The sequence below is a fragment of the Populus nigra genome, chromosome 2 (genome assembly GCF_951802175.1).
Source record: "Populus nigra chromosome 2, ddPopNigr1.1, whole genome shotgun sequence".
In the NCBI taxonomy this organism is placed as follows: domain Eukaryota; kingdom Viridiplantae; phylum Streptophyta; class Magnoliopsida; order Malpighiales; family Salicaceae; genus Populus; species Populus nigra.
In genome coordinates this window covers 42,940,293-42,952,631 of record NC_084853.1, presented here as the reverse complement: position 1 = coordinate 42,952,631, position 12,339 = coordinate 42,940,293, and the positions used below count along the sequence as shown (strand labels likewise).

The 12,339-nt window shown below is 35.1% G+C and overlaps 1 protein-coding gene across 2 annotated transcripts; it reads left to right on the top strand.

Annotated features, from left to right (window-relative positions):
• The first annotated feature begins 3,883 nt into the window (after positions 1-3,883).
• On the top strand, positions 3,884-8,100 carry LOC133681607 (BTB/POZ domain-containing protein POB1-like). Of its 2 annotated transcripts, XM_062104697.1 has the most exons (7): positions 4,144-4,285; positions 4,671-4,796; positions 4,898-5,020; positions 5,503-5,624; positions 5,711-5,774; positions 6,345-6,624; positions 6,942-8,100. In XM_062104697.1, the coding sequence occupies exons 3-7, from the start codon at positions 4,951-4,953 to the stop codon at positions 7,753-7,755; spliced, it is 1,350 nt and encodes a 449-aa protein (XP_061960681.1). In that variant the 5' UTR covers positions 4,144-4,285; positions 4,671-4,796; positions 4,898-4,950; the 3' UTR covers positions 7,756-8,100. The 2 variants fall into 2 exon arrangements, with proteins under 2 accessions (XP_061960680.1, XP_061960681.1); XM_062104696.1 differs by lacking the exon at positions 4,671-4,796 and having other exon boundaries at positions 3,884-4,285.
• Positions 8,101-12,339: the final 4,239 nt, after the last annotated feature.

Below are 12,339 nucleotides of genomic sequence, written 5' to 3'. Positions count from 1 at the left end.
CCCACGCATATGTTTCATTAGGTAAGCAAATTCGAGGGAGAAAGCAGGTCGACAACCCCCAAATCAATCATGGTATCCTATCCTAATAATAAAAAAAAAGGCATTTAAGAATATTCAGGTAAAACCCAATCTTTTATGGTATTGCCAGCTAACTTGGTCTACCAAATAATAAGTACAAAATACCAGTAATTTTAATTAAAAAAATAGATCATATTACTAAAATTAACTAATTATCCAATTCAGAAATCTTGCTCATAAATTAGGTTATTTCCCTTTCATTTTGTCTTCGATGCAATGAAATAAAAGCGAGGCATATAAAATGACATTGAAAATTTAGATAACATAAAGGGGAAAATGAATTGCTCCTGTTGATGGGAGGCAGCGAGATGACGAGGTAGCAGATTGGTGGCATGGCATCTCTAAAACGTAGCTTGACCGAGGGCTGTAGATTATGTGCAGCCTCTGTTGGCATTACTCTGTTTTGAACACACGCTGCAGGTTTTCAAAACATAATTGAAGTTCCTTTACGAGGACATTTTTAATCTAATTACTTCATAGTTCTTCGAGTCAACTTTTTAAAGGGCATTTTTAATTTTTTTAACCTCGGTGTTTAACAGTTATGAAGGTGTAATAATCCTTTATAAATCAAATAAAAAAAGAGGTGATTGGAACGTGGAGAAGTAAGAACACAGTTGATCATGGAGCTTGATGACATTGCATGTCTACTTTCGAAGACCTTGCTGAATAATTCGGGGCCTGTTCTTCGTGTTTCTTGGTAGAGGAGCTTAATAAATACTGTGAGGTGAAAGTTTAATTCAATTCACCCAACAATAAAATCATTACAGACTTGAGTAATGATAAAACCCACAGAGTGTGCAGCAATGCAATGCCCATCCGAGCTAAAACGCGTTGATTAATATTCAAAGAGCTAATTAAGGGATTAATTGAATCATACAAACCATCATCAAGCCCACGACGGCATGCATTGGTTTTATATGACCTGAACCAGAAAGTTCCATCAACTATGACGCCTCGACACGATTAATTAAATGTGGTGGATTTTTTTAATATATTATCACCCTAAACATAAGTTCCATCAACTATGACGCCTCGACACGATTAATTAAATGTGGTGGATTTTTTTAATATATTATCACCCTAAACATAGAAATTAGACAAAATAATATTGATAAATAAAGATTCGATGAAATAGTAAAATTTAACTATGTCATACTTTTAACATGGTTAAATTTTAATTTTATGTCTCAACTGATTGGATTTAATTGTATTGTTTCACACAAAAATCATAATTTTACAAAAAAAATTATATATATATATATATATATATATATATATATATATATATTATAAGTCAAAAATATTTTTCTCCAACTTGTAAACTAAAAAATAAACTCTAATTAAAATCTCAAAAAGTTATTGTTTACACAGTAGTGAGTGATTTTGAGTAATCAAGTGTGACTATATTATAACTAAATGAGGATGTGTCCTAAATAGATTACGTGGATGCCCTAACAGATGTATTTATAAACCAATTGGACAAGTCTGAGACCAAGAGGAAGTTTGGTTGCGTCAAATCAAAATAACAACTCAAAGGAGCCATAAAATTTAACCCAAAAATTGGATTGCACTCAATTTTTTACCAGAGTTTTTGAAGGATGTTTTTTCTTATAGTAGTTATTGCATCGTTACATGGACCATCAGATCTTTACACATAAAAAATCTCACCGAGGCTCCCTGGTTTTGACATCTTCCTTGTTATTTTTAGAATCGATCAACTAGTTTCACTAATCATTATGAACCGGTTAATTAATTGAGCTAAAAATAACACAGTCTAATAATGTTGCGCTTTTAAAAATGTGATATTTACCGAATATCGTTATTATAAAACGCGACAATTATCTTATTTTCACTTAGAAATGGTGATATCTAGTAAATATTGTGTTTCTAAAATATGACATAAATAAATTCGTACTATTTCATCAAAATATTCTGCTCGTATATCACTTCGCTAATTTTTTTAATTTCGTGATTGCTAGATTCATCCAATTTTTTTAATAATAAATGATGTGATATGAATATAATATTTTTTTATTGAAAAATGTTGAGTAATCTACGTATCGTTTTATTTTTCTTGTATAAAAAAATTCAATGACTATTTCCTGATTTGAACGTGCTTGAAAACAACCAGGCCCCATCTTCGTCTTTAATGGATTTGATTAAATTTTTTTTCATTTGTTTATTTTAAGGGACGTTATAGAAAGATTTGATTGTTGATACTTATCTTCCCAGCATCGCTTTGGATGTCATCTTCTGTATTTGCACTTCTTCATATTTAGCCAACAGCTACGATGAGGTCGCCAAACCCTGCCTGGCAAGACGACTTGACAAATTCAATTTGGATTTTGAACAGAAAACTTTTCTAGATTTTTCTGTTTTTATTTATAAGAACATCCATTAAAAACATCCATCATTTTGAAAACAATTAGGCTACGATTCTTTTATATTCAATAAGAAAACTATAAAATCAGTGGATTTATGTATTTCTCAATTATTGATCTTTGATCGAAAATTATATCAAAATACATTGGCTTCAGTTAAATTTTGTTTAGTGTTTGTATTTATTATTATTATTATTTAAGTGTCTCGACTTTAAATAATTTATTAATTGAGTGTTTTTCAAACTCATTAGTTAATAGTTAATGTTTTCACCAATTGACTTCCTTACATGGGATAATTTTAAAAAAATTAAATAATGGTGGGTTTTTTAAAGAAATTTCATAAATTTAAAATATGTTCTTTTAAGGTATGCTATTTTTATTTTTATTTTTTTAATTTGAATAATCTTAATATATATATATATATAATTTTTTGAAATTTTTTTTTGTCTTTGTCAAATCTAACCTGTATGAATATGCGAAATAGATATTAAAAAAATCTATTAAAAAATACATGAAATGGGCACGAGAAAATATCATATAAAAGGGAAATGATTATTATTATATCTATTGAATCTTTTTTTTATCCTACTATTATATATATTGAACTTTCATGCTCATATATATTTTTTTCAGTCTTATAAAAATACAATGGTTTTTTACTGTTTCGAGTATCAAATTACCTTTTTTTCTTATACATCGCTCTTAAAAAAGAAAAACTAAAAATGCATATACTTAAATAAAAACAAATTAAGAAGTTTATGCGCGTTTAAGAGACATTTAATTATGCCACGTGTAAATCTGATGATTATATCATCATAAAATAGACAAAACTTAACATAAACTCTTGATTAAAACAAAAATTAAGAGTTCACAAACTTGAATAGCATTAATAGAAGCAGAGACGCTGTCGGATAGAAAAAATTAAATACTTCCTAAATTGAAAATGTTACAACGCCTAATATTAAATAAATGATCATTAGCAAGTAATCTAAAGACAACTGCTAGTGGAGGACAATTAATGTGTCATGCCATATTTGTAATTCTCTGCTAAACTTAATTAAAAAAAATTAGAAACTTCATGATTCTAATTTTTATAATGGATTTATTATTAATTATCTAATTTCATGATTACGAGGGAGCTATTAAATGTGATATACGATCTGAGTAAATTTAATTATTTATAATAATTTTATTTGTTTGGTAATGTGTATTTACAAAATATTTCGGAATTTCTCTGTGGCCACCTCTTTATTTCTCAGCGTTTTTTTTTTTTATCGTTGATCAATTCAAAAGGTAAAATTAACCCGAAAAAGCTATTCAAAGTTCAGTACACCACACCTGACTTGACCGTATCCATTCCTCTCTCTCTTGATTTGCAACCAACCGGCCACAAAAAAAAAAAACTTGCTATAAATAAATCCAATATTTGCAAACCACAAAAAAAAATATCAACCACTCTCTCTCTCTCTCTCTCTCCAATTAAGAAAATTTCTTCAACTACCCCCCAAAACCGAGAAAAATTTCGGTGGTTATCGCGGCAGGTCTCTTTATCCAGGGTTTTAATAGAATGATGAGAGGGTCGAATTCGGATCTATTTGACCCAAGAACGGAGATGGAGTCCGATTCTACGCGTGGAGGTTCTGCTTCCGATGGAGATTTCGGGTTTGCTTTTAATGATAGTAATTTCTCTGACCGGCTTCTCCGGATCGAGATCATGGGCGGCTCGGCTGAGAGTAGAGCCGATGGTGAAGGGTGCACGAGTATTATTGATTGGGCTAGGCATCGTAAGAGGAGGAGAGAAGATATCAAGAAGGATAATAATAACGGTTCGTTTCTCTTTTTACTCATTTCTTCTTCTCTTTTTTTTTAAAAAATATGGAAAATCTGTTTGGCTGCGAAGAGAATTGAGGTAAAAGAGAGAAAAATGATTGCTTTTTCGTGGTTGTTTGGCGATGTTTATTTTTTATTTTGGTTGCTGTGAAATCCAGGAAATAGAATTCAAATCAAAATGAAAACAAAGCTATCATTATTTGGTTTCGAGTATATAAATATTTTTGGATTCCCAGTTTTCAAAATTGAACGCATTCCTTTAAGGTTTGCTGGGAAAGGTATTTCTTTATATATATATATATATATATATATATATATATATATATATAAACCTCTGTTTGGCTGCGACTAATTGAACCTCTGTGCTGCAAAATTGAGAAGAGATTTAGCCTGGCTGAGCCGCTGTATCAATACCTTTGTCCTGGGAAACTGAAGAAAGAGCTTTTAACTGTTATTTGTTTCCATACCTTAAGGCTGTGTTATTTTTCATGGCTGAATTGTGAATTGGTGCGTTCTTTCTTGCTTTATATTATGTTTTTGTGCTGTTTGGTCTGGATTTAGCCAACATAAGGTTACTGATGCTGTTAATGCTTGCAATGTTTGTGCAGGTGATCTATCTGTAGGTGCGGAGGAGCAGATTTTAGGTAGTAACCAACCTGACATGGATGATTGTGTGGTGGGTGACAATCAAGATGAGGAAGGAGAGGCAATGGTTGAAGTGTCACCTTCAGGTAGATTGAGTTTTCGAAGTTTTAATCTAGTTGTTTGCATGTAATCTTCTGAATGTTATACCTCTGTCTACATGTGCGTGGTTGCTTGGGAAGTGTTAGGTTTCCTTGACAATGATGTATCTTTAAGTTAGAACTAACTTGATTAAGAGCCTGGGAAGAAGCCATTGACACGTTTTTTTTAATCAATGGAAGTAAGGAAAGTGAAGACTGGGGATGTAGAAGAGGTTATAGAATTCTATATAATTGCAATATAAAGGACAAACAACACCTTGTGGCTTTGAGAAATCTTTTGAGATGGTCCGATTCCTTTGGGTAAATTTAGAATCTTGGCTGTTGTAAATTCCTTTGCACAAACTACTACTTGTTTCATATGGCAGAGAAATTCGTGCACTTTGAAAAGTCTGCTGGTTATTGTATATGCATACCTGCTCTGTTTTTCCCTTATCATTGTGCCCACCATAAATTTGCTTGTAACTCTGCAGATGATGAAGCTGGAGATGGTAATGAGTCATCCTGGAGCATGGATTGTTCTACAGTTGTGAGAGTTAAAACATTACACATCAGCTCTCCTATTTTAGCTGCCAAAAGTCCATTTTTCTATAAGGTAAAGGTCCCCCTTCTTTTTAAAATTTCTTTGCTTGCTGGAATTACTGGGGTGTTTCTATTAATCAATGCTCTTGCTTTGGATAGCTCTTCTCTAATGGAATGAGGGAGTCAGAACAGCGGCACGTGACACTACGCATCAATGCCTCTGGTATGGAAAACATCAGAACCTTCCTGTCTTTGTTATAGAAAGCACCATCTTCATTCTTCCATTTTGTTTTTTTCTTTTCATCAGCCCATTGTTGAAAATATTTTCATGGGTTACCATTTTCTCTCCTTTGTACATGATTATTACACACTCTTTATTCTGCGCCATTTGAAGCTCAAACAATAATGTCAAATGCAAACCATCTAGGTGGTGGCCTAGTGGTAAGAGCTTGGGACTAAGGGGTTTGCTCCCTCTTAGGTCTCAGGTTCAAACCCTATGGCTGCTCATATGATGGCCACTGGAGGCTTACATGGTCGTTAACTTCAGGGCCCGTGGGATTAGTCGAGGTGCGCGCAAGCTGGCCCGGACACCCACGATAATCAAAAAAAAAAAAAAAAAAAAATAATGTCAAATGCAGGATTCAAGTGCCTCTTTTAAGTACTACATTTTTATGTAACACGCACTCTGTTTTCAGTAATTGGTCTGGGTCACTGTAGAGATTGTCATAAAATGTCGTCATAATGAAATGAGTTTTTCTCACAATTTTCTGCCTTTTTTTCTCTCCTGGAACAGAGGAAGCTGCCCTTATGGAGTTAATGAATTTTATGTACAGCAATACCTTAACTGCTTCTCAGGCTCCCCAATTGCTTGACGTGCTAATGGCTGCCGACAAGTTTGAGGTTGCTTCATGCATGAGGTATTGCAGCCGACAGTTGCGTAACCTATCCATGACGCCAGAGTCTGCTTTGCTTTATCTGGAGCTCCCATCAAGTGTCTTGATGGCTGAAGCTGTCCAGCCATTGACTGACGCAGCAAAGCAATACCTTGCAGCCCGTTACAAGGACATGACCAAGTAAGCTCTTTTCTACTTGAATTTTATCCTTACTTGAAATTCTCCTTATTTAGCTGTAACTGGTTGCAAGATTATATGATGCCTTTACCATTCACCAGAAGTTTTAACAGATATCACATGTGTGTATGCATGTAGCATCCCTTTTTAAGAACATGAAGGGTGGGTGGCTTAATATACAAAGACCTAAAGATGCCAATTGCATCAGAATGGAGAAACCAAAAACTATCATCAACTAAATTTTGCTTCTAATTCTTGAATGGAATCTATATGAGTATTTTCTGGGAGGCTTATGCTTTAACTGCTGTGCTCTTGACCAGGTTCCAAGAAGAGGTAATGGCCCTGCCCTTGGCTGGAATTGAGGCAATATTATCTAGTGATGACCTGCAGGTGGCTTCAGAAGATGCTGTATATGACTTTGTATTGAAGTGGGCAAGGGCTCAGTATCCAAAATTGGAGGAACGGCGTGAAGTCCTTGGCGCACGCTTAGCACGCTACATTCGCTTCCCTTACATGACTTGCCGGAAGCTTAAGAAAGTTTTAACCTGTACTGACTTTGAGCATGATGCCGCATCCAAGCTTGTTCTTGAGGCTCTCTTTTTTAAGGGCGAGCCGCCACATCGGCAGCGAACCCTGGCAGCAGAGGAATCGGCCACCTCAAATCGTCGTTTTGTGGAGCGTGCATACAAGTATCGGCCTGTTAAAGTGGTAGAGTTTGAATTACCCAGGCAGCAGTGTGTGGTGTACCTAGACTTGAAGCGGGAGGAATGTGCAAATTTGTTCCCTTCTGGACGGGTATATTCCCAGGCATTCCACCTGGGTGGACAAGGGTTTTTTTTGTCAGCACATTGCAACATGGACCAGCAAAGCTCTTTCCATTGCTTCGGGCTGTTTCTGGGGATGCAGGAGAAGGGGTCGGTTAGTTTTGCTGTTGACTATGAATTTGCAGCTAGATCAAAGCCAACAGAGGAGTTCGTTAGCAAATACAAGGGAAATTACACGTTCACTGGTGGCAAGGCAGTTGGGTACCGAAACTTATTTGCCATACCATGGACGTCCTTCATGGCTGAGGACAGTCTTTATTTCATAAATGGTGTCTTGCATCTTAGAGCAGAGCTTACTATCAGACTCTAACTTAATCCCTCACTTATGAGCTTTCTGCTTAGAAGTCCTAACCCTTTTGATTCCTTTCTCAAACTAGACAAATATGAAATGTAGTAAGTAGGTACTATGCCCAGATTTAGTTTTGGTTTGAAGGTTGAAATATGGTTAGAGGTGTTCCTTTTCTTCCCGGCTGAATCGTGCTCGGAAATGAGCGGGGAAATGTGAATGTGGTTATATCTTGGCAGGGAATGGGTTTCCGTTGTCACCACTTTTATGTTAAGAATGCAACTTCAGAACAATACAGCTGATTACTGTTGTACTGCTTAATATGTCGACTTTGTCTTAATCTGGCTATGCAGTTGTGTTGTTTTTAAATTCGTGCTTGTGCTTCTGAATGCATGTTTGCTGCGACTGTTCTAGATAGCAGCGTTCAGTGGCAAATGCTAATTACCCGAGCCGCTTACTGGCTGCACATTGATGATGTTTTAAAATATTCAATTAGTGTAATAAAAAGATTTATTTGTTGAGTAATGAATAATAAGTTAATATTTTCAGTAATCTGATTTATTTTTTCTAGTCAAGAATGCGGAAGCTAATGTTGTTGATAATTGATATTTACAAAATGTTTTTTATTTTTTGTACATGTGTAGATTTTTAGATGTTTAAGTACTATTGTAGAGAAAGAAAACGTAAAGATATTTTAAATATATGTGCTAAAAATATAGAGAATAAATAGATTGTGAATCTAGTGTTTGAATGACTCATGATGTATTTGTAGCATATAAGTTTTGTTTTTTTTGTGGAGATGAGAGATTAAAGTGTAATTTCATCCTTGTTATATTTTAAATTATATTTTACTCAAAATAATACATATTAAATTAATATAAAATATTATGGGACCGTTCAGGGTTCTGAGAAAATTCTCAAAGAAGTGTTGGGCTTGGACAAGATGTTGAAGCCCATTAAAGGTGAAAAATGGGTCTAATTGCACTGCTTGATCCTAAGCATGTTGAACTTGAGTGTAGTCGCTCGAGTACATAGGGGTGCTGAGATGTATGTCCAGCACTAGTTAGGCATGACAAGACGTTTGGCAGGGGTTCAAGCGACAATGCCCGAGCCCATGCATCTTGGTAGTAATAGGGCTCAAACATTGTAGCTCGAGCCCATAGGGGTTTTTATTATTATTATCTTTAGGGAGGATTTGGGCTAATTAGACTTAGGTTCATTGATAGTCCCCCAAGTTTTTATGATATTGATACGCAAAGACTTATAAAAATACTTGGTTACCATGACGAGTTTGTCAAATTTTCTTCATATGAGACGAGGGGTGGAAACCCCGGGATTATTTAATAGAGAACCTGTGTGAAAGGACGTGCACCATGTTTGAAAAAAAAATCTAAGTGTGTAGGGGAACCATGGAGGAACCCATACTTAAAAACATTTTTAAGAAAATGATGTGAGATATAAAAGACTTCATATTTAGATAATTTTTCTAAGAGGTCAGGGGAAATCTATGAAGGGTAAGCCTGGACTTAAAAAATCTTCTAAGAGGTCGAGGGGAAACTTATTGTGACACCATACTTGGAAATTTCTAAGGAGTGGAGGAGATGAACTCAAGTCGATGCTTATACTGGAAAAGTTTTAAGGGGTAAAAGGAAACCCCCTGAGGGTCGTTCCCAACAATAGTACGAGGCTCAGAAGCCCTGCACTGATCTAATATCATACTAAAGAATAGGAGGCTCGTGGCCTCCTAGTCAATGATGTAGGGTGTACGAGCCTCTCCATTAAAGAGTGATCGTATTGGAGTGTGGGAGGTATGTGACCTTCCTAGAATGATATGGAACATGAGAACCCCCATTGAGGAGTGGTCAATAGAGTATGAGAAGTATGTGACCTCCCTAACATTGTTATTAGACGTGGGAGCTCCTTACTAAAAGAATGATTTTGCTTGGAAAGTCCTTCATGTTGGTTATTCTTGTAAAAACAAGAAGGCCTATCTCATAGCAAATTTGCCTCTTCCACTCGTATGTGATTTTTTACAACTTGTTTTACATTGAACAAGCTTTTGTCTGGTAAGGTGTAATTTTTTCTCTAAAGAGCATGTTCTTTTACCTCTCTTATCAAGGCCTCTATGGATATTGACTCAAGAAATTTTTTTTTACCTTGAGTATCTCATTAAACCTTTTTAAATATGCCTGTGTAAACTTGTCCTCTTCTTGGATAACACTAAATAGTTGGTGTTAAAGTATGTCACTAGCTTGGCATAAAGATCATTGAACCCTTCAATGGAGATTGATTCCAAATTATTGTATCATGCATGTGCAAGCCCCCAGAAGGTTATATGGAGGACTTTACACATTGAGTCATTGTTATAGATGACAAACTCTAAGCTACTACACATATTTTACAAATGCTCCATTAAGTTGGTAAAACCATCATAGTTATCCAAACTTATTTTTTTTTATAGAAATGTATTCCTTAGGGAGTCAAGTGTTCAATACTCATTTAGACAATAGAGAACCTCTCACCTGATGGGGGATGTAGGCATTCTCCTGGGTATGCTCCAGTACAAATTGTCTCTTATTTCATTGTTTGTTTGGTTGTTGGGAGCCCAAGAAGTTTGGCATGGAATAACAACTACGATAACTGATATCCATCCCACGATAAGTAGGGGGAGTACGTTCAGAGTATCGGTTTTGTGCATGGTTATCACAATGGCACAAACGACTCCTTAAAGGACTCTCATGAATGTCATTTTGCCTAGTCTCATTTGTGTAGTGTAATTGTCTACGGGGGCTTTGTACGATCGATGATCATGGCATTAGAGTGCTATGTGTTGCTAAGGTGTCGAGACTTGTTGGGGTGACAATGTTTGATTTCGCCCTTGGGTTGCCAACACGACCCAAGGAAGGACTTGCACTTGACTAGTGAGTTGTTGAAAGTTCAGTTAGGCAAAAATGCTCGTTGTAACAAGTAGATCCATTACGTGTCCTAGCCCAAGTGTGTCTTAGTTGTGTACCATAAAATTACATGGAGATTTCAAAAATGAGTTTTAGAAAGAAATTGATGGCTTGTTTTTTTATCAATTATCCATAAACAACGTCAATTTATGATGTCCCAAAACATCCAAATAGCTTAGGGAGAAGGCTTATGTGTTAGATAATCGGCTAATCTCTTAGTTCTAGCAATCTGATCTATTTTTCCTAGATAAGGGGATTGGTAACTGGTTTTTCATGTTTAGTAAACTAAGGTGGTTGGTAGCTAATACCTGCAAACAGTTTTTTTTTTTTTTTGGTAGATGTGGGAACTCTTTTATGTTTAAGTAAGTAACTTTGTAAAGAGAGAAAGTGCAAACATATTTTAGAGAGACAAACTCTGAAAATATATATGCTAAAAATATAAAGAATATGAGCCTGACATTTGAAGGATTTATGGTGTATTTATAGCTCATGAGTTTTGTCTTTTTGTTGAAAGGATAGACTAAAGTGTAATTTCAACCTTGTGATGTTTTGAGTTGTATTTTACTCAAAATAATATGCATTGAATGAGTATAAAATACTGAAGGACCTGCGTAGGGTCTTGAAAAAATTTTCGTAGTAGTGTGGGGCTCAGGCAAGGTGTTGAAACCAATTAGAGATAAAAAAAAAATGAGTCCTGATACACTGATTGAATCCAAACACGTTAAGCTCATGCGTGGTGGCTCGAGCTCATAAAGGTGTTGAGGTGTATGCTCTACACCAACTAGGCATGTCATGCCCCAGCCTATGTTGGTTGTGTGCCCAACACGGGCTCGGTCTACCATATCTGAGCTCATGCACTTAGTAGTACTTAAGCTCGAGCATACTAGCCCAAGCTCATAATATTTTTTTAGGTCTTTTAAAGGAGGATTTTTAGCTTATATATATATATATATATATATATATATATATATATATATATATATTCTTTCTTTCTTTCTAATCCTTTTCATAGAGAGGGAGTTATTCTTTTTTCTTTTTTCATGTGGAAACATGACATAAAAATTAAGGCATATACGTTTTTTTTTCTCTCTTCTATTGTAAATATCAAGATAGACTCGCTTTATTGTTTCTCGAACAAAGAATGAGAGAAAGAAAAAAGAAGGAAAATTCACTCTGTGTTTTTTCTCTAATTAAGGAAAACGAGAAATTTATTCCATCTTTAGCTTCCTCCAGTGGAGCGGATTGAGTTATAACGGCTCTAATTTATTTAATATTATGCAATGAGGGATGACTAGTCCTATTGGATTATTCAAGGCTCCATGGTTCTCGTGATGAACCAATAAAAAGAAGAAAAGGGAAATCCTATTTATTTTATACGGCTAAAATGCTGCAGAACACCATTGATAATTTAATATAGGATAATTCTAAATTAACCAAGGATAATCAGCACGATAATTGTGGAGTCAATGTTTTTTTTTTTGGGGGTTATCTGGGTATTTTTATTTTTATCATTGTTATATAGTTGATATAAATTCTTATTGGGCTTTGAGATGAGCCCATTTGGATCTGAGAACAATCACAACAAGCCTAGCTAGCTCATAATCGCCTAGTCTTAAGTCGGCAAACCGCCTAAATACCATGAAAGTCGGCTATC

Excerpts from the sequence above, each read along its gene's own strand:
- LOC133681607 (XM_062104696.1), top strand. The coding sequence starts at position 4,027 with ATGATGAGAGGGTCGAATTCGGATCTATTTGACCCAAGAACGGAGATG. Across the intron at positions 4,286-4,897 it reads CAAGAAGGATAATAATAACG|GTGATCTATCTGTAGGTGCG; the intron begins GTTCGTTTCTCT and ends ATGTTTGTGCAG. Across the intron at positions 5,775-6,344 it reads ACTACGCATCAATGCCTCTG|AGGAAGCTGCCCTTATGGAG; the intron begins GTATGGAAAACA and ends CTCCTGGAACAG.